The 22684-nt window shown below is 36.8% G+C and overlaps 2 protein-coding genes across 4 annotated transcripts in view; one reads left to right on the top strand and one right to left on the bottom strand.

The window, feature by feature from the left end:
• Nucleotides 1–3896, bottom strand: part of LOC107666478 (ATP-binding cassette sub-family B member 10, mitochondrial-like) — an 8872-nt gene extending 4976 nt beyond the window's left edge. Inside the window, exons 1-6 of the mRNA XM_016457822.1 lie at nucleotides 3023–3896; nucleotides 2427–2627; nucleotides 1532–1734; nucleotides 1081–1215; nucleotides 761–907; nucleotides 486–621 (exon numbers count right to left, since the gene is read on the bottom strand). Coding sequence (XP_016313308.1) covers nucleotides 486–621; nucleotides 761–907; nucleotides 1081–1215; nucleotides 1532–1734; nucleotides 2427–2627; nucleotides 3023–3446 — 1246 coding nt within the window. The 5' untranslated portion in view covers nucleotides 3447–3896. The remainder of the gene's footprint in view (nucleotides 1–485; nucleotides 622–760; nucleotides 908–1080; nucleotides 1216–1531; nucleotides 1735–2426; nucleotides 2628–3022) is intronic.
• The window catches only part of urb2 (URB2 ribosome biogenesis homolog), a 20673-nt gene extending 1601 nt beyond the window's left edge, over nucleotides 1–19072 (top strand). Inside the window, exons 1-10 of one of the 3 annotated variants that reach the window (XM_016457819.1) lie at nucleotides 4464–4882; nucleotides 5921–6064; nucleotides 6204–6380; nucleotides 7088–10316; nucleotides 10430–10590; nucleotides 11354–11464; nucleotides 12967–13209; nucleotides 15280–15376; nucleotides 18164–18303; nucleotides 18716–19072. In XM_016457819.1, the coding sequence (XP_016313305.1) occupies nucleotides 5939–6064; nucleotides 6204–6380; nucleotides 7088–10316; nucleotides 10430–10590; nucleotides 11354–11464; nucleotides 12967–13209; nucleotides 15280–15376; nucleotides 18164–18303; nucleotides 18716–18913 (4482 nt within the window). In that variant the 5' untranslated portion in view covers nucleotides 4464–4882; nucleotides 5921–5938 and the 3' untranslated portion in view covers nucleotides 18914–19072. Of the gene's footprint in view, nucleotides 1–4463; nucleotides 4883–4970; nucleotides 5038–5920; nucleotides 6065–6203; nucleotides 6381–7087; nucleotides 10317–10429; nucleotides 10591–11353; nucleotides 11465–12966; nucleotides 13210–15279; nucleotides 15377–18163; nucleotides 18304–18715 lie in introns of those variants that run through there. The other 2 variants (XM_016457821.1, XM_016457820.1) reach the window with 2 other exon arrangements.
• Nucleotides 19073–22684: the final 3612 nt, after the last annotated feature.

Raw genomic sequence — 22684 nt, forward strand, 5'->3', positions numbered from 1 at the left:
TAAAATTTTTTATTTTTTTTTTTTTTTTTAAGTTTCTTAAGCTCACCAAGGCTGCATTTATTTGCTAAAAAATACAATAACAGTAATTTTGTGAAATATTATTACAATTTAAAATGTGTATTTTAGAATGAAATTGATGTCACATGATCCTTCAGAAATCTTTCTAATATGCTGATTTGCTGCACAAAAACATTTATCAATGTTGAATACAGTTGTTGCTGCTTAATATTTTTAAGTGCTGCTTAATATTTTTGTGGAAACTCTGTTTTTCCCCCCTCAGGATCTGTGAAGAATAAAAAAGTTCAAAAGTACATCATTTAGTTGAAATAAATATCTTTTGCAACATTATAGATGTCTTTACTGTCAGTTTTGATCAATTTAATGTGTCCTTGCAGAATGTTTCTTTGGTGAAAAAAAAAATGTATACTGACCCCAAACTTTTGAACAGTAGTGTATATTCAGTTTCTCTGAGCTAACATCCTCACCTGCGATGCTGATGCCCACCCAGAAGGCATACATTAGGAAAGAGGAGAGCTGCCCAACAGTCATGGCCTCACTGGCCATCAACAGACCTCCCTTATACAACACACTCAGGATGATGACATTTCCACTCAATCCTGTCTGTGAAAGAAATGAAAACCTCAAGAGCAGAAGTAGAGAGCTACTTTACTAGACAAATGATCTTTAACTGACTTATGATAATCATTATCTATAATCATGCACACAACTAAAATATTTGCACAACAATTAAGTATCTCACCACTCCATAGAATCCAGCAGAAAGCACAGCCTCTTTCTTAGCCAGTTCAAAAATATGATCAACCTTTTCCGAGTACTTCTGCACCTCCGTCAGCTCTTTTCCAAAAGCCCGGACTGTCCGTATATTGCTGATCCTCTCTTCTGCCAACTAGGAGATGCAGAGCAGCTACAGAGTAAACAGATCCCTTGGCTACTTGGCGTCTTTATGCTTACAATAGAGCAATGAATTCAGCAATCAAATGATAACTGTCCAAGGCTTACTTCCATATCTGCAATAAAACGTGCAATAAAGCCCCATTAAAAGGAAACATGACCTCTTACCTGTGTAGCCTCTGCCAACGCATCCTGTGTGCGTCTCGATATGGATCGTAAGAATCTACCGAAAATTACAGCCAGGCAGGCAATAGGAGGAACAACCATCAGCACAAAAGCTGCCAGACTAGGTGACACATATAACTGAGGAAAAGAAATGGAAAATTCAAGAACTAAATTGTAATGAATGCAGACACATTCTAAAATTCAAGCATGACTGTAAACTCATAGTTCCATGAGGAACCATTATAAGAAATCAAAGTGCGACATTAGAATCACTGCATTCTACTGTATCGTCTGTTTTTAGAAACAGATCAGGAAGTAATGAGAGTCAGATGTTGTGGCGGCGAGTAGTTTCGCATGAGCACCTTTCAGAATTTTCTTTAGAAAATGTGGTTAAAATGTGATATTCGTAAAGGGAATTAGCTGCTAACATGTCAAACTATCACAAGCATCTCACCATCATGCCAACTCCGGCCCCTGCCTGGGCGAGGGAACGCAGCCCATCAGACAGGTTGTCAGTGAGGCAGTGCCCGACGATGGTCGTGTCTGCTGAAAGGCGGTTAATGAGCTCACCGGTTCGGGTCTTATCAAAGAATCCCACCTCCTGCTTCAGAATCGAGGAGAAAAGAGATTCGCGCAACTTTCGTACTATCTGTTGCCCTGTGAAAGTCGAGAAAGGCTTATTAGAGAGCAAGCACAGAAATGCATGCTGGTCAACACAATGAATCAGATGAAATGCTTCTTATTAATGGATTTAAGAAGACTAAACTAGACCTCATAAAAGAAATCAAACATTATGTACACATTTAAAAGTTTGGGGTTGATAAGATTTTTTAATGTTTTGGAAAGAAGGTTCATGAGAACCTCACCAAGACTGCATTTATTTGATAAAAAATACAGTAAAACAGTAATATTGTGAAATATTCATACAAACTAAAATAACAGTTTTCATTTGAAACTATTTTAAAATGTCATTTATTCCAGTGATGGCAAAGCTGAATTTTCAAGCTTCAGTGTTACATGATCCTTCAGAAATCATTCTAATATGCCAATTTGCGGCTCAAGAAACATTTCTTTATATTATCAATGTTGAAAACAGTTGAGCTGCTTAATCATTTTTGTGGAAACTGTGAAATTTTTTTGTCAGGATTCTGAGGAAAAAACAGCATTTATTTGAAACATAAATATCTTTATCTTTCACTTTTGATTAATTTATTGTGTCCTTGTTGATTAAAAGTATTAATTTATTTTTTTTTAATTCCAAGTATAAACCACAAATTCCCCACAAAACAAGTCCCTACTGCACTATGAACTATCTTTACTGTTTTACATGATCTGCCTCAAGACTTCACCTGAGATTTGCATGAGGTAGACACGAGCAGCATTTGCAGCGCCCCCGCAGAGGAAGACCCCTGTTAGCATGATACACAGGGAGGTAAGGGAGGAGGTGAAGTCCTCTGAGGGGCTAGTGTAGATGGTGTCGATCACTTTTCCCAGAAAAAATGGTGCAGACATGGTGACAGAGCTGGAGAACACCAAAAAGCCCACGGCAGCTATGGGGACAGTCAGAAGGTCATTTGCGAGGTACTTTTGCAAAAAGTTACATTTGCACAAGTGGCTATTTCATTTGCATTTTTCTTTAGTTTCGTTTAAAAAAAATATTTACAACATTTACACAGTAGCTCTAATAACTAAAATTTTGACACTTGTGACTAACATTAAGTTAACAGTTATATTCTTTGCTATAAAGTGCAACCATCTGAGAGAGATATATATATATATATATATATATAATATGATATTCTATATTTATCTTTGTAAAGGTATCATTGTATATTTTTGTAAAGGATGTTAAACTCAACAGTTGGACTAATCTCAGAAAAAAGTCAAAACCAACCAAGTGCCTTCAATAACACTAAATAAAGAACATGAGCATAGTTTGACTTGCCCGTCAGTCTCCATCGCTGAGGATACGCCAGCTGCAGCAACTTCTTGACATCTTCTGAGGGAGCACGTAACGAGTTTTCTGAGGTTTTGACTTTACTCTCCTGATTTAACACAGACTTTGCGGTTTGTTTGGAGTCCGTAGATGTGCTATAGAGAGCAACCGTGTGTCTGGAGTGTGTCCACACTCTCTTGGGCAGAAACAAACCTCCAGTTCTGAGACAAGAGAGCCAGGACATGCTCCTTCCCTTATAGACGGGCATCACAAGGACATCAAACGATCCGTTCTTGCACACTTGCCTTTTCCACGGTGTTCTTGAGATCCGATTAGACAAATGATAAAATGTATCTGACTGACAGCAGGTAATGTTACACTGCTGCAGTTTCCCTACAGTAAACCTTGTCATTCGCAACATTGTCCCATACATTTGGATTAGACGACGACCAAAACGAAGTTTACGAGTCTCACCTAATCATTATCTGTCGAAACTTACTGTATGAAGTCAGATGACCAATGTATCGAGCGGTGCTGTAAATATTGGAGTATCTGGACACGCTCTTGACTGCATGGCACTGGGCTCTCGTTACAAAGACTGAGTTATTGCAGGCCGGGGTCGACGGTTACTGAGCATTATCTGTTCCTGACAGTTTTCACATCCAGCCCTTGTTTGCGTTATCTTCACACACGCCCAGCGCATTCACCGGCAGCGCCCTGTCACAAAAACCTGCTACACGACTTCTTTCGGGCTTAACTTCTTTACTTAACACAAAGTCAATTACTGTTCCAGTGACAGAAAAGTGGAAGTTGGAGTGTTTTAAAATAAAACCGGAATAAAAAGGTGACCCCCGGTGATTCCTTGACTTTCGAGGAAGCGAAGCGCTACCACACCAATGGACTATCTCCGTCATAGACGTGAACAAGGAGATGTCGCATTGGTCTGGTCAATAGCGCCGCCATCTTGGGAAGGTCAACGCGGTTTTAAGTAAAACTGTTTTCTGATAGAAATAACTGTTAATTACTGGTTCTATTTATTGTGATTTAGTAGCAAATATAGAACGTTAATTAATGGTTCTTCTATTTATTATGATTTAGTAGCAAATATAGTATAAATGTGTACAGATTACTAGATTTATTTATTTTTCCCTATTGCTTTAAAACTGAAGCTTTAAATAAACCGGCCCCGTGTTTATGAAAATCTGTATTATTTACAGATAGCGTTTACCTAATACTCAGTTTTATGTTGATATTTATATCTATTGCAATATGCATAACTGGTCAGCGTTTATGATAAACCTAATAGTGTAAAAATGGTGCCTGTTGCGCATATCTTACGGGTTGATGTTGACCTTTCCAATATGGCGGACCTGCAAACACCGCGGCTAATGCGGAATCTACTTATTCAGTTCTATGATCTCTGACGAAACCTTTCTCAGACACGACAAGTCAAACATTTTAATCAACCGACCACTTGTTAAACAAGTGTTTCATCGGTTTATTTGATGTCTGTTCATCATTCAGTCCTTATTAAGGGTGACTGACATTTCGAATTTCAGACATGATTTCATTATCATGTGTAGTTTGCTGTAATATATCATGGTTACTTTGGTCACAAAGTACGTCGTCTTGCTAACCATGTATTTCCTACATGTTAGCAAGACGACGTTCTAAACATTACTGACAATAGCTCCTGGGGCAATCCACTTATCTACATTTGTTTTTGTTACAATACAATGAACCCGTTTTATATGCTTATTCCATCCCCAAACGATGATGCTCGTTCTCGATTATTACTGTCTGGTGTTAAAGTGAAGAGGTTAAAGGTCTTTGCAGACTCCGCAGCGACAACACGTGTGTGACGAGATTGTACGTTAAGTATTTTAGATAGGTAATCTCATTATATTAAAAATAGCCTACGATAACACTTGTTATACTACGGTCCGTTTTATTCAATCAAATCTAGCACGCTTGTTGAGTTTGTTTCGCCATGTGATTCGCTAGGGGCTGCCAGACATCTGCTGGTGTGTTTAAAATGATTTTCAAACAGAGAGTTTACTTTAGTATGATTTTATGTGACTTTTGACGTGGAAAATGAATGTGTTTATGAAAGACTAGTGTTCTCTTTATTCAGATTTGTATGCATAATAATTAGCTATGTAATAATAATAACCCTATAGTAAATACTATAGTGATTTATAGTAAATACTATAGAGTTTTTGAACCATACTATAGTAAAGGGTATTATACTGTGTATATATTATAGTATTTACAACACTTTAATTAATGCTACAGCATACTGTATTAACTATAGTGAACTGATAAACTGTAATACATACTGTAGTATACTTTAGTTTTTACTACAGTAAACTAGTGTATTGTAGTATAATATGTCCTACAGTTGTAGAAAACTTAGTACAGTATTGGGTAAAGTAATTAGTTTATATTACTATAGTTGTTATATTACCACAGCAACTATAGAACTACCACAACAAATTAATTCAAGTACTTTACTATAGTATGGTTCAAAAACACTATACTATTTACTATAAATTACTATATTATTTTTTCATGAAGAATAAGAATAAGGATTTCATCTTCAAAACTACAGATTTCTCACCTAAAGAACGTCATGACTGTTATTTCGGAAGTTTAGTAATTTATTCAAACTATATATAAAATAAGTTACAATACCTGTAAATACTGTTGTTGGGTTCTGTTCTTCATAGGCTATCAAACAGTGTCATTTATTGGATGACTGATTATGTTGTACGGTGTGAATATTGGTTTAAAAAATATTGGTCAAACTGATTATCTGTCTACCTCTAATGTCAACCTTCTGTTAATATTTAATTGGCCTTAATATGTGTAAACATAACATGATAATCTCTCTTTTTGTTCTTTTAGACACAAAGATATTTAGAAATGGCTGCCATTTACTCTGGCATCCATCTGAAACTGAAAAACTCTCGCACACCCTGGCCAGACAAACTAAAACTTGCTCGATTTGCATGGATATCAACACAGTGCCTTCTTCCTAATAAAGAGCAGGTAATTTATCTGATATAGACTGTCTGCATATTTTTGAGACTATAAAAGTTTACTTTTTAACTGGATATATCTAGCAAATTTACTGCAATATTTTTAAATGAATATTTTTCAAACATTAATGCCTCTTTCCCTATCAAAGGTTCTGTTTGACTGGACAAGTCATGCCCTCACTGGTTTTTACAATAAGAAAGTGGACGTACCCTCGGAGGTGGTGGAGGGTTTATGGACCTACCTAGATGATATCCTTCACAGCAGGAAGCTTCATAATGTGTTGAGTCAAGGAAAAACCATTAGCCTTCGTCTCACACTAGCACAGGTGTTTACCAGTACTTCAGTTTTGCAATAATTTCACTTGGTCTCAGATGTGCTCTTGGGGATATATAAAGAGTTAATTTCTGCTTGTATTATTCTATTAATTTAGTTATTATTTTAACTTAATCAGTATTGCTTGAATATTAGTAAAGTATTTTTTTTGTCAACGTTAACAAATACAATGCATATTCTAAAGATTTTTAAAGACTTTTATCTAAAACGTGCTGTTGATTAAAATATGATGAGAAAAAAATACCACCACAACAATGTGGTAAATGTTAAAAAAAAAAAAAAAAGATTTAGAAAGAATATGATTGTTTCAAATTACACTAATAAAGTCAAAATGAAGGTCAAGTTTGCACACTTTTTCTATAACAACGCACTAAGATGCAGACAACAGATAACTAAAACATAAATAATTCACAATAATGTATAAAAATTGCATACTCTAATGTATTATTTGCAACAAGGACAGTTTTTAAATGTTGTTTTTGTTAAATGTTGATACATGTTTAAATGAAAATATGAAATTTCGTCAATGCTGTTTTTGATGGCTAAAAAATTATGTAATTTTATTCAGAGTAAAAATGACTAAAACTAATAAATATAGCATGAAGAAATATGAATTAACTAAATTTTAAGGATTTTTTGGTCTAAAAAAGCTATGTAAAAATGAACACTGCATTCATCATTTGTTTTATTTTATCCTAGATTATCAATGACAGGATTTTGGACTGTTCTTCTGGATTCAAATCTGTCAGTTTCCACACCATTCTGAGCTGTTGCCATGGCATCTTGACCTCCCCAGTGCTTTCCGTGACCTACACTGCTAAGTATGAGTTGTTAGTGGAACTCTTGAGTCGACTCTGTGGCTTGTCCAGCATGCAGCTCAGGCAGCAGAAAAGTGAGGAGCCTCTCTTTCTCAAAGTCTTTGAGGTTCTCCTCCTTGTTCTCAGCACCTACCTAACAGTGCAGAAACAGCAGGCAAACTCCAACCGAGTGTTTTCCCAGGTAACAGCACACCTCCTTCATCCTCTTCTCCTGCTCAGACACTTACTGAACACTAGAGTATGGACTGAGAAGGATGACGTCAAGGTTCGCCAGCATCTGAGCAAGGAAATCCGGAGCAAAGTGGATGCTGTTCTTCAGTCAGCGCTCTTCATCCCTGATCATTTGCTGTCCTACAAGGAAGAAGTTTTACCATCGGAGGATAAAGCTGGGGCCAAAAAGAGCCATGCGGGAAAGGGCTTGCAAGGCCCTGTCAATATGATCCTTTTGAAACTTAATGTCCAAGGAACTAACAAAGAGGAAGAGGCTTTATTTTATGCCGTTAAATCAAACTCTCTCACTCTGCTATTTAAATTCGCCCTAGATTCATTTTGTAAAGGGGGAGAAAACAATCAAGTGATCTTCCACCTCATGGCTAAGCTCATTACTGCTTTGGGGTTCACAGATGAACTGGATATTGATGAGAAATTTAGTGCATTGAATTGGGGTATTGCTTTACTCGCTCTGGAGAACCTCCTGAACTCCTGTTTGGCTGGTGATACCTATAATGTGGCTGCAGACAGAATACAGCATGGAGAGGTGCAATTGAATTTCTACAGGAAACTGGCTCGCCTATTATTTAACAATGCCCAGATGGGCATCCCAGCTTGGTACCGCTGTCTCAGAGCTCTGCTCGCACTGAATCACCATATCCTGGAGCCAGATTTAGATGAGCTCCTTTCAGCTGTGTGGGTTGATGCAGACAACATGGAAGTACGTGTTAAGAAAGCCAGAGAAGCACTTGTGTCTGCCGTCTTGCAGACTTATGCCAAACTCCGACAGCTGCCTAAACTTGTAGAAGAGCTGCTTGATGTAGTGTGTCGGCCTGCAGCGGATGACTTGAGACCGCCGTTGTTGCCTGAAACGATACAAAAGACCCTGAGTCAGTGTTTGCTAGACAATCCTCCGAGCCAAAATCTCGAGATCTGTTGGCTCATTTTAAAAAAGATGCAGTGCTATCTTCTCCCCCACATCCAAGATGAAGCATCGGATTTGGCGCTGAAAGTGTTTTCTTTGAGTTTGCTCCTCTACGCTGTACTCTTCAGTTTTAAGACCCTGGACAACAGCACCCCGGTGCCAATCGTGAAGAAGACTCAGAATCTTATGATGGAGATGCTGAAGGTCGTTGAAGACCTTTTGAAGCAGAACCTTGTCACCGAAGGTCCTTGGATGGAGAAGGTCCAAGAGGTGATCTTTCTGCTTATTCATACTTGGGTTGAGGTGGATACGCTCTTCCAGATTCACTGTTCTAAGTACACATTGCCGGCTACCTCACAGAGTGGCGCTTTAGTGGACAAAGCCCTGACATTAAGGGACATGGACAGTCCACTTAGTAAATTATTACAGAATCTCCTTGCGCTCCACAAGCTGAAGGTACACTTGCTCAAACCATCTACTGAAACATCAGGTGCATCAGAGATGCAGAAAATGGCTCAGTTTATTCTAAGAAGGCAAGAACTTTCAATGATGCTTGACGCCAACCAGATCTGGGACTTTCAGTTTTGTACTGTTAATGACAACAATTATATGGCAGCCCACTGGTTTCTTGTTACCTCCAACCTTCCATTAATTGCCCCTTATCTTGGACCAAATGACACATCTGTTTTTGCAGAATGCATGTTGAAGTCTTTGCTTCAGAGTTTGGATGCCTCTAGAAGCAATTTGGAGAACACTGGGATCTCTGTCTCCTTAATATCCAGGCAATTACTCGAGAGTCCTGTTCTTTGTGAGCTCCCTGAGATTTTCTCTGCAGTGATAAAGTCCATCATCAAGGCATTTTTTGGACAGCTAGGCTCATCACACGTTCAGTTGGTCAGTCCTTCGTTTTTCAGACCTTGTGTGGAAATGGTTGGAGTTGAAGATGAAGAAACAAACATGAAGAGACTGAAAGCCATCGGACAGGAGATGTTAGACTCTGTCAAAATGAGCTCTTCCATACCTCTATCTAAAACACAGGTAGATCGATTACAGCAGCTGCTCAAAGTCACAAGTGTCCTGAATGGAAATGCAATGTCTTCTAAAGACTATTCAGAACTTTTTCTGACTTTGTTCACGCTGACTTCTTGTGTTCAGTGTGATGAAAGCATTGATAACTCTGCATCTATCGGATTGCTCAAAGAGCTTTTTGATGTTATGGCTTCACTCCTGGTGGTTAAAAACTCTCAAATGATCCTGAAAGTAGTTCATGGAAGTAATGTCTTAGAGGCAACTATGACTTCCCTCTTTTCTCGGAGCAGCAAGGGACTCTTCGAGGGTCTGGATGGCCTGATCTGGTTGGCTTTCCTACAGTCAGTTCAAGACTTCATTCAGTCCCTAATTCAGCTCATAATCGACAGGAAGAGCAGCATGTGCCTCAATCTGGAGAAGTTTACCTCCTTCATGGTTGAAAGTAACCTCACTGCAGGAGTTCTGGCTGTAGATGCAGGGGATCTCTGCTCGCTACAACTCCATCTGGTAACTTTAAGCACACTTTGCAAAGAAATGATCACAAGCCTCGGCAAGAACAAACATCTGGATCAGACTTTGACTCGTTTGTTAGAGAAGGCCACTTCCATCATGGAGCCAGCCATACAGGCTATGCTGATGCGCAAGGGAAGTAGACAGATTCAGTCCTTTTCTGTTGAAATGGTAACAGTCATGATCAGGAGTGAACTAGCAAGAGCCTCAATCTCTGAAAATGACGGACAGGAGAAAATATCCCACATGGCGTTCTACTGGAGCTTCTGCCAGCAGATCTTAAAGGAACTCAGCCCGGCACCCCGCCCTTTGGACTTCCTCGTTTCATCAATTCACTATCTCTCTGCGTTCTACATGGCTGCGGAAAAGACCAAAGCGACAGGTTTTGAAGAACTCCATATTAAGATTTTGCAGAGTATCCATGCGCTGCTGTCAGGTACAGTATCCTAAAAGTTTTCAAAACATTGGCTTGACTTGAGGAAATTGATGCCCCAAATTTTTGTGAACCCTCTGCCTGTTCTGTAAACAGTCTGTCAATCATTTCATCAGGAACGTGGTTGTCGTTGTCAGACGTGAAGGAGCTGGAGGGGCCAGTAAAGGAGCTTCTAAATCAGCTGGTGTCCAGCTGTTCTCAAGAGCAGTTCCATCTATTACTGCTGATGCTCAGAGAGGGACTTGTGCCAGCAAAGATTGAAGGAGGCCACTGCACTGTAAGATTCTTGTAGTGTCGTAGTGTTTATTGTTATGTGGAATAATGTAGTGTAATAGTTAATACATGCAATGAATTTATTACATAATGCCATTCATTTGTTTACAGGCTTAACACATTTATTCAGTTTTTTTTAAGTCCCTAGTGCCCATTCATCAGTAAATGACACTATTTTTAAATTTATTAGGGATTAAAATCCAGACAGGACACATAATAATGTAATTTGCATTCTTTATATTATGAAATTTAAATATTATTGAAATTGACTTAAAGTGAAAAACAAACACCAGTGGAGGATTTCAGGTCAGAAGACATAAACTTCTTAATGCATGTACAATTAGATCAATAATGAGTTGGGAAAGTTGTTTTATTATTGAATTATTGCAGAGAATAGTTCATTGTTTGCATTTTGATGCAATCTGAGAAATAGGATCTGTCTTTGTTGTTGCATAAATCAAGCTGTGAATGTCATTCAAACAAATTGCTGAAACTGATAATCACATAAAGGTCTATTATTACGTTTTCTTTGATTAAAAATTAACTAGTAATGATTAACCATCATTATTTAATTGAATGACAGCCTTCGGTCTTATATTTCAAAGTCTGCCACCAGATTTGTTGTGTGTCTTTATTCTGGATGATTGAAGTTTACATAAAAAGATTAAGTTAACAAAATCCATTCCTTTTTCTTTCTCAAAGCATACGAGTTTCTAAGCATATTTGTAGTGTGCCTGATGGTATGTTTTCTATTTTTTCTTTCACAGGAGGTTCTGTCCACGGTAACTTTTATAAAGCTGCTTGCCTGTTGTCAGTTTCCAGAGCATTGCTCAAAGGCTTTTTGGCTCATCACCCCACAAATCATATCTACTCTGATTGTAAGTATTTCAATACCTGTTTTCAATTTGTTTCCCATTTGGTGTTTATTTTACCGAATAAGATTAATCACACATGCATTTCTGTTGTACTAGTCTCTTTTTAATGCAGTTGTCTTTTTAGAAGAGAAAAATATCATGATATGCTACTTTTTGTGTAAACTTCTTCATAAGCTTTGGACATGGAATGTTTAGGATTTAACAATTGAGAGACAAATTGAGGGAAGCATTGTCTTCCAAAAAACCTTAAACAATATTAAAGCCAGTAAACCCAGGAACAAGAAAATGCAGAACAAAGAAAAACATTATTTAATTTAGATGACTTTACAGTTTAATTAACACACAAGGAAGAAGTGCTTTAACAAAAAACATGAGGCTCACGTTTCCACTTTTAAACCCTCCAATTGCGTGGCACTGTTTACTTCCTTTATAAATGATTTCCTGGACTTCTTGCTTAAATTAAAACCGTGGGACATTATGCAATAAATACTATAAAGCTTTGCTTCTATCGAGCCTGTAACGTTCCTTTTTAAGGGTACCTAGAGAGTTGGCTGGCAGTGAAAAACACCATGCAGCTAGCTTTGTAAAACACATCACATACCTCACCCACCAGCCTGACTCTCTCTTGTCTTGATTTAGCATTAAAATTCATCTGCCTGGAAAAGTCAGGTTTCAAAGTCTTGTCAGTGTCACTGAGTTCACTCAGAGAAGGACTGTGTGTGCCTGTCAGGTTACTTTTATCACTGCACTTTTCTTCTCAGTGTCAGAACTTGAGGTACTAGAGCTGCCGCTAGCAGAGTTCACCACAGCGACCAGAAGCTTTGTTAACCTTATGCTGTACACACATCTATACTAGTACACAAATATAGAACAAGCTCTGTAATCGTCACTTTTGTGATTAATATTTTATAGCACTGATCGGTTGCTCTGCAGTTGAAGAGTATTCTGTTAGAAAGTGAACTGATATTGTGCTACATTTAAAGGTGTCTGCAGGATTTCTGGTAAATGTCAGCCTGGTTTCGAAGAGATTTCTATTTCAAATAAATGCTGTTCTTTGAACTTTCTATTCGTAAAAGCATCCTGGAATTTTTTTTTATCATGGTTAATGCAAGAATATTAAGAAGCACAACTGTTTTCAACTTTAATAATAATAAGAAATGCTTCTTGAGCAGCAAATCAGCATATTAGAATGATTTCTGAAGATCATGTAGCACCGAAGACTGGAGTAATGATGCTGAAAAATCAGCTTTGCAATCACAAGAATAAATTACATTTTAAAATATATTTTATATTAAAATATTTCACAATATTACGATTTCACTGTATCAAATATTTTGTTTATTATTTCAATCAAATAAATGCAGCCGTCTAAATGACCCAAACTTTGTGTCTAATAGCACTATGGTCTCTTTCTTCTCACATATTAATTTTTTTACTTGATATTGAGAGGCATTACTATTAAATGTCTTTTTTTTCTTTCTTTTTTTTCTTCAATTTGTTTTTAGTTTGTTATAAAGGAGTCCAGCAAGATCCCTTCTCTGACCCGCGCACTGACGTTACCAAGTCTCGAGACTTTGACCGTCCTGCTCCAGCAGGGTGAAGCAAAGATCTCCAACCCACACCATGTCATTGTGGTTCTGGGTGCACTGCAGTTTGTGCCTCTCGACAATCATTCCATGGAGGACTACCATGCTGCTTTTGAGGCCATCCATGAAGCCTTGTTTGCAACTATCCACTGCTACCCTCAGGTGAGTGTCCTGGGACTGGAGGGAGAGACAGATAAGAGCATAAACTTGATAAAAGGTACACATAAACTTGATTACACATTTTATTGTTGTATTCTTTCAAGTTTGAATTATATCCTTATATGTTTTAAATTGACTTAACAAATCAGCCAGAGGCCATGGAGGTAGAAACTCTGCCAGATGCGATCAGTTTTTTAAAGACGGGTCTCTGACATCTGTTTATCTGCACTTGCGTTGGGAAAATGTTTTATTAATGTGGCTTTTCAGGGTTTTGTTTCATGAACACACCCAACGTACTGTGTCTGGCAGAGGAAAAATGAATCCCAAAGCATGGATAAAAAAATACAATATATCAGTTAGTAAACACATAATATATCCGTTAGTAAATACAGTATGACATGGAATTTCTTGAGATGAAAAGCATTGTTACTCAGACTGATTGTTTTTTTGTTTGTTTGTTTTTTTTTAAAGTAAAATACAGTAATTTGCTCTTATTGTGCACTTTAAAAACAGTGGATGTCATGGTAAATACGTTACATTAAGCCGAATAGTTAAATTATTTTTCTGAGATGCTTTGGATAATGCTGATGTTTCCATAGGTTTATGCAAATAGGTGTATTACAGGCTAATGCTGCTTGATGTTAGGAGTGAATATTACAGTGCCCTAGAGAGGCGTTTAATTTGCACTTAATATGAGTGAAAATTAGAATGTAGTTTGGGAAGTTGCCACAAATCCTGAGGGGAAAGGAGCTCATAGTGTCTGGTAGTTAAAGGTCCCATGGCATGAAAATGTGACTTTATGAGGTTTTTTAACATTAATATGAGTTCCCCTAGCCTGCCTATGGTCCCCCAGTGGCTAGAAATGGCGATAGGTGTAAACCGAGCCCTGGGTATCCTGCTTCTCCTTTGAGAAAATGAAAGCTCAGATGGCCCAATCCGGAATCTTCCCTTTATGTCGTCATACGGGGAAAGGTTACCTCCCCTTTCTCTGCTTTGCCTGCCCAGAGAATTTGGCCTGCCCATGAGAAAATAAGCTAATACCGTGCGAGGTGAGCGCAATATTTTATTTTCCTCGAGAGACATCATGGCTTGCAAAGGAGCGAAGCATGGCAGTTGCCCCGCCTCTCTCCTCCTCATTAGCATTTAAAGCTACAGACACAGAAATGGCACGTCCTAAGGAAAGCTCATTGTGGGACTGGCTCGTAGTGGCTGAAATTCTGCACCAAGGCTGAATTTCGGGAAAGAGACTTCAGATACAGTACTAGGGACCACTTAGGCCTATATAAAAGCATCTAAAAAGCAGCATGTCATGGGACCTTTAAGGAATATTGGAACTGTGTAAGACTTCAAGGTGTACAGGTTGCTTTGCCAGTGAAAGTAGGAGACTTGGTACCATCTCAACATGACCTCATGTTTGAGGCTTTATTTAGTGAAATTAGAGCACAGATTAGGAGTAAAATACTGCAAAAGTCTATTTTTAAATGATCAAGACATGCATGTTGAATCAGAGATTTAAATCAGTTAATTGAAATGTCCACATAACTGATTCCTGAAAAATGAGATGTTAGTTGTTTTTGCCACTAAAGTGTAAATCAGAAACACTTTCAAAACATCTGTCTTAAAGGGGTAGTTCACCAAAATAATGAAAATTCTGTCGTCATTTACTCTATCTTCATGTTGTTCCAAAGCTGTATGAGATTCTTTTGTTGTTGTTGGAATGTTGGTAACCAGACAGTTGCTGGTAGCAAGCCTTTAAATGGACAGTTCAACCAATTTTGGGGTAAAATATCCCTTTAATACGCTCATACTTAAAACTTTACATGGTCATGTCAAAACAACTGCATATGTTTTTTAGAAAACTTCATGGCCAAATAAAAAGTGATAAATCACCAATCACTAGTATCTTGCTTACATTGTTGTTGCTAGGATTCAACTAATACATCAGTCTTCTATTAAAATGTTAAATTGATTCAGGGTCAAATGTTTTTGTATTCATTGGATAAACATTAAGGATTTTGGATTTTACACTGAGCCCAGCTGTGCACCAGTTTTGAAAGCTTTAAATGTTTGCAGGTGATGTTAAAGGCTTCTCCTTCCTTCCTGATTTGCTTTTATCGCTTGGTTTCATCAGTCATGCATGAAGGCAGACAGTGGGGTGACTCTGACAGAGGTAAGCATACCTATATTAGCCACGTTCAGAAGTGTTTATATTTAAACATTATGTACAGTTAAATCTCTTATGCTCACTAAGTCTGCATTTACTTGCATATACAGTATACAGTAATATTGTTATAATATAAAATAACTATTTTCTATTTGAATATATTTCCAAATGTCATTTATTCCTGTGATGGCAAAGCTGAATTTTAAGCAGCCATTACTCAAGTCTTCAGTATCACACACTTCAGAAATCATTCCAATAGGCTGATTTGGTGTTCAAGTAACATTTCTTGTCATCTATTTTTATTTATTTACTTATTTAACCAGGAAGGTCCCATTGAGATACAATATCTCTTCTACCAGGGAGTCCTGGTCAAGATAGACAGCAAGAAAGGACAAATTTACAAAGAAATACACATTACCACCAAATGAAAAAATATAAAACACAATTTTCTAAAAACAACACAAATCCTAGTCAGTTATTAAAACATGTACACTGTTCTGTCTAAACAGACTTTAAAATATGTTTAAACATAGTGAGAGATGGTACAGATTCCATATGTTATGTACCTTGAAGCTCATTCCATATGTACAGAGCATAATTAGAAAAAGCAGAGCGATCTATCTCCGTATGAAAAATCTAATATTTTTGTGGAAACTGTGATTCTTTTCATTAAATAGAAAGTTCAAAACAAAAGAACAGCATTTGTTTGAAATATAATTCTTGTATTTACTGTCACTATTGATAAATTGAATGCATTCTTGATGACTAAAATATACATTTCTTTCAAAAAGTTTTATTGACCCCAAACGTTTGAACAGCAGTGTGTATATGTATATAATAATTACAGTATATTGAGAGATCTATTCACTCGCTGTTGCTTAAATCCTATTTAATTGATTGATAGAGGGTATTATAGTTGTGTAAATGTCAATGCTGATTTTTCCTGGCTGTTAATATTCTATTAATCCCATTGTTGTAACCTTTTACATAAGACTTCTGTGCAAGCAAACAAATTTAACATCAATGAATTCGAAGGCCCTTTCTTGTCAGCATGTCTGCAGTTATTGTTTGCTGTAGTGGACAAAAGAAACTGGAAAGCACCTGACGCTGGCAAGTTATTACATTTGAAGTTTGATATGAAAAGTGTCCTGTTATCAACCAATGAGTCATTTATTGAGTATCAATAGAGCCATATGTCTCCTGATACTTTCCCATCTACAAGTTGCACTGAATTCATTTATTGTGCAGAAAGCAGATGTTATTTGAGGTATGAGTCACCTAATGAGACAAGCACATCGTTGAGCCGTGTTCAGAGACAGACGCTTGCAGACTGTGGCTCTGTGGATTGAATTTCAAAGTGAAGTGAAGGAGAAAAAAATTCCATGAATTTGATCCTGAAGCTCGAGGCTCAAAACATTTTAGCACTGAAGGCGTATCCTTTTTGAATTGAGAATTCTTTTTATGGCTTAAGGTTTTAAAGCCTTTTTTTCTCTGTTCATTAGTCTTTCTTAATTTCTCAGACTTTCATATTTGACATCAAAGTTTGGTCAGAACTGAAATGCATTTAGATGTGAGGCAATTTCAGTCTTATTAATCATCTTATGGTGCTTTCTTAAAACATGAATTTGATGCTCAGTCTTATGTCTGACAGATAATCTGGCTTTGAAAAAATTTAACCAGGATTCAAATTTATAATCTAAAATGTATTTAAAATTAATGATTGGTGGTTAACACATTCAGTTCTTTTTTAAAGAAGGAGAACAAAATGTGTAATTAATGGGTTGTTTGGCATATACCAGACAATGGTACACTACCATTCAAAAGTTTGGTAAGATTTTTATTATTATTATTATTATTATTCATATTTTTAAGAAATAAATACTTTTATTCAGTAAAGATGCATTCATTTGATAAAAAGTCACAGTTTTGTCTTTTAGATTGTTACATGTGTAAATATGTATTTCAAATAAATGCTGTTCTTTTGTACTTCCTATTCGACGTAGAATCCTAAAAAAATTTATCATGGTTTCCATATAATATATTATGCAGAACAAGCATTTTTAACATTGATAATCATAAGAAATATTTCGGTAACACTTTACTTAAAGCCTTTATGTATAATGCATTATAAATTTTTATTAAAGTGTATAATGCATTATAATTATACATAATGTGCATTGTGCAATGTAATAAATTATATCTTGTAGTAAATAACTATAACCAAATTTAAAATGCATAGTGCAACACTGAATTAATAAGTGTTTTAATGTATCAACTGTGGTTACAATTATTCATGAGATTGTATAATGCATTATAAGGTGCATTACAAGGCATAATTAATGCATTAAAACTACTTTTATAATGCATTATACGTAAAGGCTTTAAGTAAAGTGTTACCGAAATATTTCTTGAGCACCATATCAGCATATTAGAATAATTTATGATGGATCATGTCATTCAAATACAAAACATTTATTTTAAATTGTAGTAGTAGAGCATAAGAGAATTCTTATACAAATGGTATTTTTTTGTGATTTTTCAAACCTATTATGTTTCGATTAAAGGTGCCCTAAGTAATTTGGAATATTAAACATAAATGTAAATAGATATACACACCCATCTAAAGGTTTACAGTCGTGTCTTATGGAGGTCATGCTAAGTTTGTTGAATTCGAGTTAATTATTAGATTTTAATTAAATGCACCAACGGCGTTAAGCATAATTAATCACATGCGTTAACAGTTCTAATTAAAATATTACAATTACTTTGTGATCTCTCTCTCTCATTTTTCAGCTTCTGAGAAAGACAAAGAGTGTCTTCTGAAGTGTGCCATGCTGGTGGAGAGGATGTACACTCATATTGCCAATGCTGCTGAAGATTTCACAGTCCTGTCTTCATTCATTGTTGCACAATATGTCAGTGAACTGCAGAGGGTGAGGCACTAGTCATCAGTTTTTATCTGCCACATGCCCATGCCAATTTCTTCTCAAATGCTTCCTGAAAATGTCTTTCCTGCTCTCGTGAACGGCCTGCCAATATTTTCTAGAATATTCTAGAAGAATCTTCTCAGTGTCATAAATATTAAACCGCACAATTATAGCTTGAGAGTTGATGCACTGGGACTGATCCGATGTCCTGGCAATAATGCTATTCTAACCGACCAGAGGTTGTGTTCGAAAGGAGAAACACATTGTCCAGTGTGATTTGAGAGCCAGTTGTTTTTGTCAACAAGTGTGAAATGCATTTGACCTCTAACTGGCCTGAGACTCATGTTACTGCACTGAACAATCACATTGCAGATTGTCATTGTGTACTCTCACTATGAGTTTCTTTCCGATTTCCTAGGTGACGCTTCAGCCAGAAATTAAGGCACATCTAACAGAAGGCATATACTGTATCCTGGACCATTGTGTTGAACAAGACATTAAGTTTTTGAACACCACCCTTCAAATGGGTGTCAAGGAAGTGTTCAATGAACTGTACAATAGTTACACACACTATCACAAATCTCAAAGACAAGGGGAAGAAAAGTACACAGTCTAAAAATTGCATCCTCTGCCTTAAACTGTTTGTGTGAAGTGAATAAATCTGTCATTTGTAATGTTTACTTTTAATTACTCTGTTATAATTAAGGATGAGTCTAGAAATGTTTAAAAATGTTGTATGTTAGTTCACCCAAACATGAACATTTGTTGTCATTTACTCACCCTCATGCTGTTCCAAACATGTATGACTATCTTTCTGTGAAACACAAAGATATTTTGATCAGTTTTTGTCCATACAATGCAAGTCAATAGGCTCCATTGTTGTTTGATTCACAGTGTTCTACAAAATTGTTTTTTGTGTTCTGCAGAAAAAAGAAATTCATACAGGTTTGGAACAGTCATTAGGGTGAATAATTAACACAATTTTCCTTTTTGGGTGAACTATCCCTCTAAATGAGGGAAAAAAGTGTTGTGATGTATTTTCTACTTTCTCATTTTTTGTAATTGACAAACAGGATGTTTTTTTTCTGAGGAGAACAGTACATTTTTCTGTGTAACCATTACTGATGTCCTCAGACAAACCCTATTAAAGTAAAAGACCTATCAAAGAGTTAAGGTGTTACAGTGGCTTATCCGAATTGACAACCTGAAGTCCTGAAACGAAGTTGGAGAAATCCCGTCTCAGGATTGTGCTTCTGAGTAAACCAATTAACCTGAGGCTGCTCCAGGTGGACTCTATAAAATTAGTGTAATGTGAAAGTGTCTCCTGGATGACAAATAACCAATTAAAAATGTACCCCATTAGACCTATATTGTAAAAATGGTGTTAAACATTTATAGAGCAGTCACATCAACTGCTCTGGTGTGCCTAAACTTTTTAAGCTGTACTGCAGTGTACAATAACATTGTGTTCCTGAGGTTCTCTTTGAAGAGAATTTAGATGCAAAACAGGAACAACCTCGGATGCAGACTGAATAAATGTACAACTATTTGAACACAATGCCATCACAATACAACAAAATGCTCAACATGCACTGTAAAGGCTGGCTATGTTTCTGGATCCATGCTACGAAGGAGGGGGACCACCAGGGTCTTTCTTTGTTGAAGGCGTAGATGTGATTGTGTAGGACAATGCAGGAAACGTGACGGAGATAAATTTGCTACATTAGTTGGAAAGCTTATTTGCCATTACATTACATGTTTTAAAGGAGGCATATTATGCCCCTTTTTACAATATGTAATATAAGTCTCCGGTGTCCCCAGAATGTGTCTGTGAAATTTCAGCTCAAAATACTCCACAGACCATTTATTATATCATTTTGAAGATGCCTATTTTGAGTGGAAGCAGAAACGCTCTGTTTTTCGGGCCTGTATCTTTAAATGCAAATGAGCTGCAGCTCCCCGCCCCCTTTTCCAGAATAGAGCTGTGCCATTACAGCTGGGACCTGCTAAAAACATCTGTTTTGGATCTGATTATCATGTTTATCGTGCTGAAATCATGCGTTTTAAACCATATGAGTTTAAACTTCTGATATATGGTTTTCTGAGAGCACACATCAGAAAGCGGCTGTCACAGCATGCGAGTACTAAACTAAGTTCACACACAAGTTTATGTTAAAAACACACGAGTTACATAAAACAGTCGGTTATGTCTGTGAAGGTAAACAGCTGGGAAATAAATCGCATGTTTATTTTAGATATGTGTGGCAGGCAGCAGCAGTATACAGTAAATCAATAAATCCACTGCTCTCTTGTCTGCTCTGAGGCTGGGACTCTAAATAGTGTTCTGTGCTCATCTGTGCAGCCAATGAAAGACAAGAACAGTTAGCATGTTTTGCTCAAACTTTCACCATGGCATTAGAACTAGTACACCGTTGTCGCTTGCGAAAACACAATAACGGCGCTGTGGGTGGAAACTTACAGATTAAGGGGCGGTAATATTATTATGAGATCCCTTTGCCACGTAACGAAGGGAGCGAAATCAGACGCACTCATTTTCTCAGACTCTTGCAGAAAAAGGCTTACCAAAACAAAGTTACTGGGTTAATCTTTTTCACGTTTCCTTGGTTGGTAGATGCACTGGGGACCTGATCATAGCACTTAAAACCCGGAAAAGTCAGATTTTCATGATATGTCACCTTTAAATCGCCAATAAGCTTTTTTGTTCGTGACTAGCTCTATAGAACTCAATTTAAAATGTAATTTACACTACAGGACCTACTCAGTCTGCAAAATATAATGAAGTAACAGGGTAGTAGGTAAAAATCAAATTTTAGACTAAAATATATACTTTTATACAAAAATAAATTTCCTTTAATTATCAACTAGTTTATTTTCCTTTACTGACTATGTGAACATTAAATGCGTTTTTTTACCAGATTCAGTGTATCTTGAACTTTTTTTATGTTGAATCTGGCCGACTTGATCCAGTATATGTCTAGATCTGGGTTTCCCAACTCTGGCCCAATCATCAATGGAAAAATCCCTCTCTACAAATGCATTGGTTGCATGCATTGTGCAAATAGATTTTTTTAAACAACAGTTGTATTTTTAGCATACTCTTTCTTCTACATTATTATTTTGTCATTTTCCTGTTCCTTGAAGGCCACTGTCTTGCAGCTACAACCCTAATTAAACACACCTGAACCAGCCAATCAAGGCCTTCAGACTAGAAACTTCTAGGAAAGTGTGTTGGAGCAGGTCGGAGCTAAAATCTCTAGCTCTTTGTAGAACATCATGATGGAATTATCCGGTGGCTAAAGGTATTTTCAAGAAGAAGAAAAAAACTTGTTACATGTGCTAAAGCACTTGAGGCTCTTCAAAAAGGAAATTTCACTAATGAATGTTTTATCATTAGTTGTACTGTAGTATTGCTGACAACCATGTCATTCACACTATCCTAGAGTGGAGGGATCCAAGAACAAGTTATTGACTATGCTGTTCTGGCTTTTCAAGTGACACTTGGCTCTGTGAAACATGTAGATGTGTGTCTGGTGGGCAAACTCATGGTGGAGCTGTTTCACAACTGCTCCGTAGGTCGTACATTGCAGGGATTCCCAACCACATTCCTGGAGCACATCCAACACTGCACATTTTGCATGTCTCAGTTCAAACATACCTGATTCAGGTCATCAGCTCATTAGTAGAAACTCCAAGACCTGAAATGGGTGTGTCAAAAGAGACATGCAAAATAAACCAGAACCAGGAACGTGGTTCAGAGCCACTGCTTTAGAACACCTGGGACCTGTACCATGATGGTGGCTGATCAAACTCAGGGTTACAGGATTCGTTTTGAGTTGACAAAACCAAACCAGTCCAATCCGGCTTTGTTGGTACCATGAAGCTGATCATCAACTTTTTCTGTCAACTCAGGCTTGATCCTGAGTTAATGGAGTGCGTGCATATGAATGTGTGACATCAGTAATTTGCAGCCAATCACATGCCTTGAAACTGTAATTCACTTTTCGTGAGAGAGTCAGTGCGATTCACTACCAAAAATTAAAAGATTGAACAATATGAAGAATTTAAATACATTTACACAGCAAGATGAAATGATCTATCCATGAAAGACGAAAACTTCAAGAAAACATCTTACCATATAAGTGCAAGTAAAAGTTGTAAAGTTAGTTTATAGAGTTTATAATATTTATAGGTATAAAAACACTTAAAAATCTAAACTCATATGTAGTCATGTTTACAGCTATTGATTCTAAAACTTATTTATATCGCATATTATCTATATGTTTATATTAATTTAAAATAAAAGCTTAATAATTACTATTAAACTAAACTGGCTTGTGTAATGGATTAAGGGTATAATAATTATATA

Source organism: Sinocyclocheilus anshuiensis, unplaced genomic scaffold, assembly GCF_001515605.1.
Source record: "Sinocyclocheilus anshuiensis isolate Anshui unplaced genomic scaffold, SAMN03320099.WGS_v1.1 scaffold63, whole genome shotgun sequence".
NCBI classification, from domain to species: Eukaryota; Metazoa; Chordata; class Actinopteri; order Cypriniformes; family Cyprinidae; genus Sinocyclocheilus; species Sinocyclocheilus anshuiensis.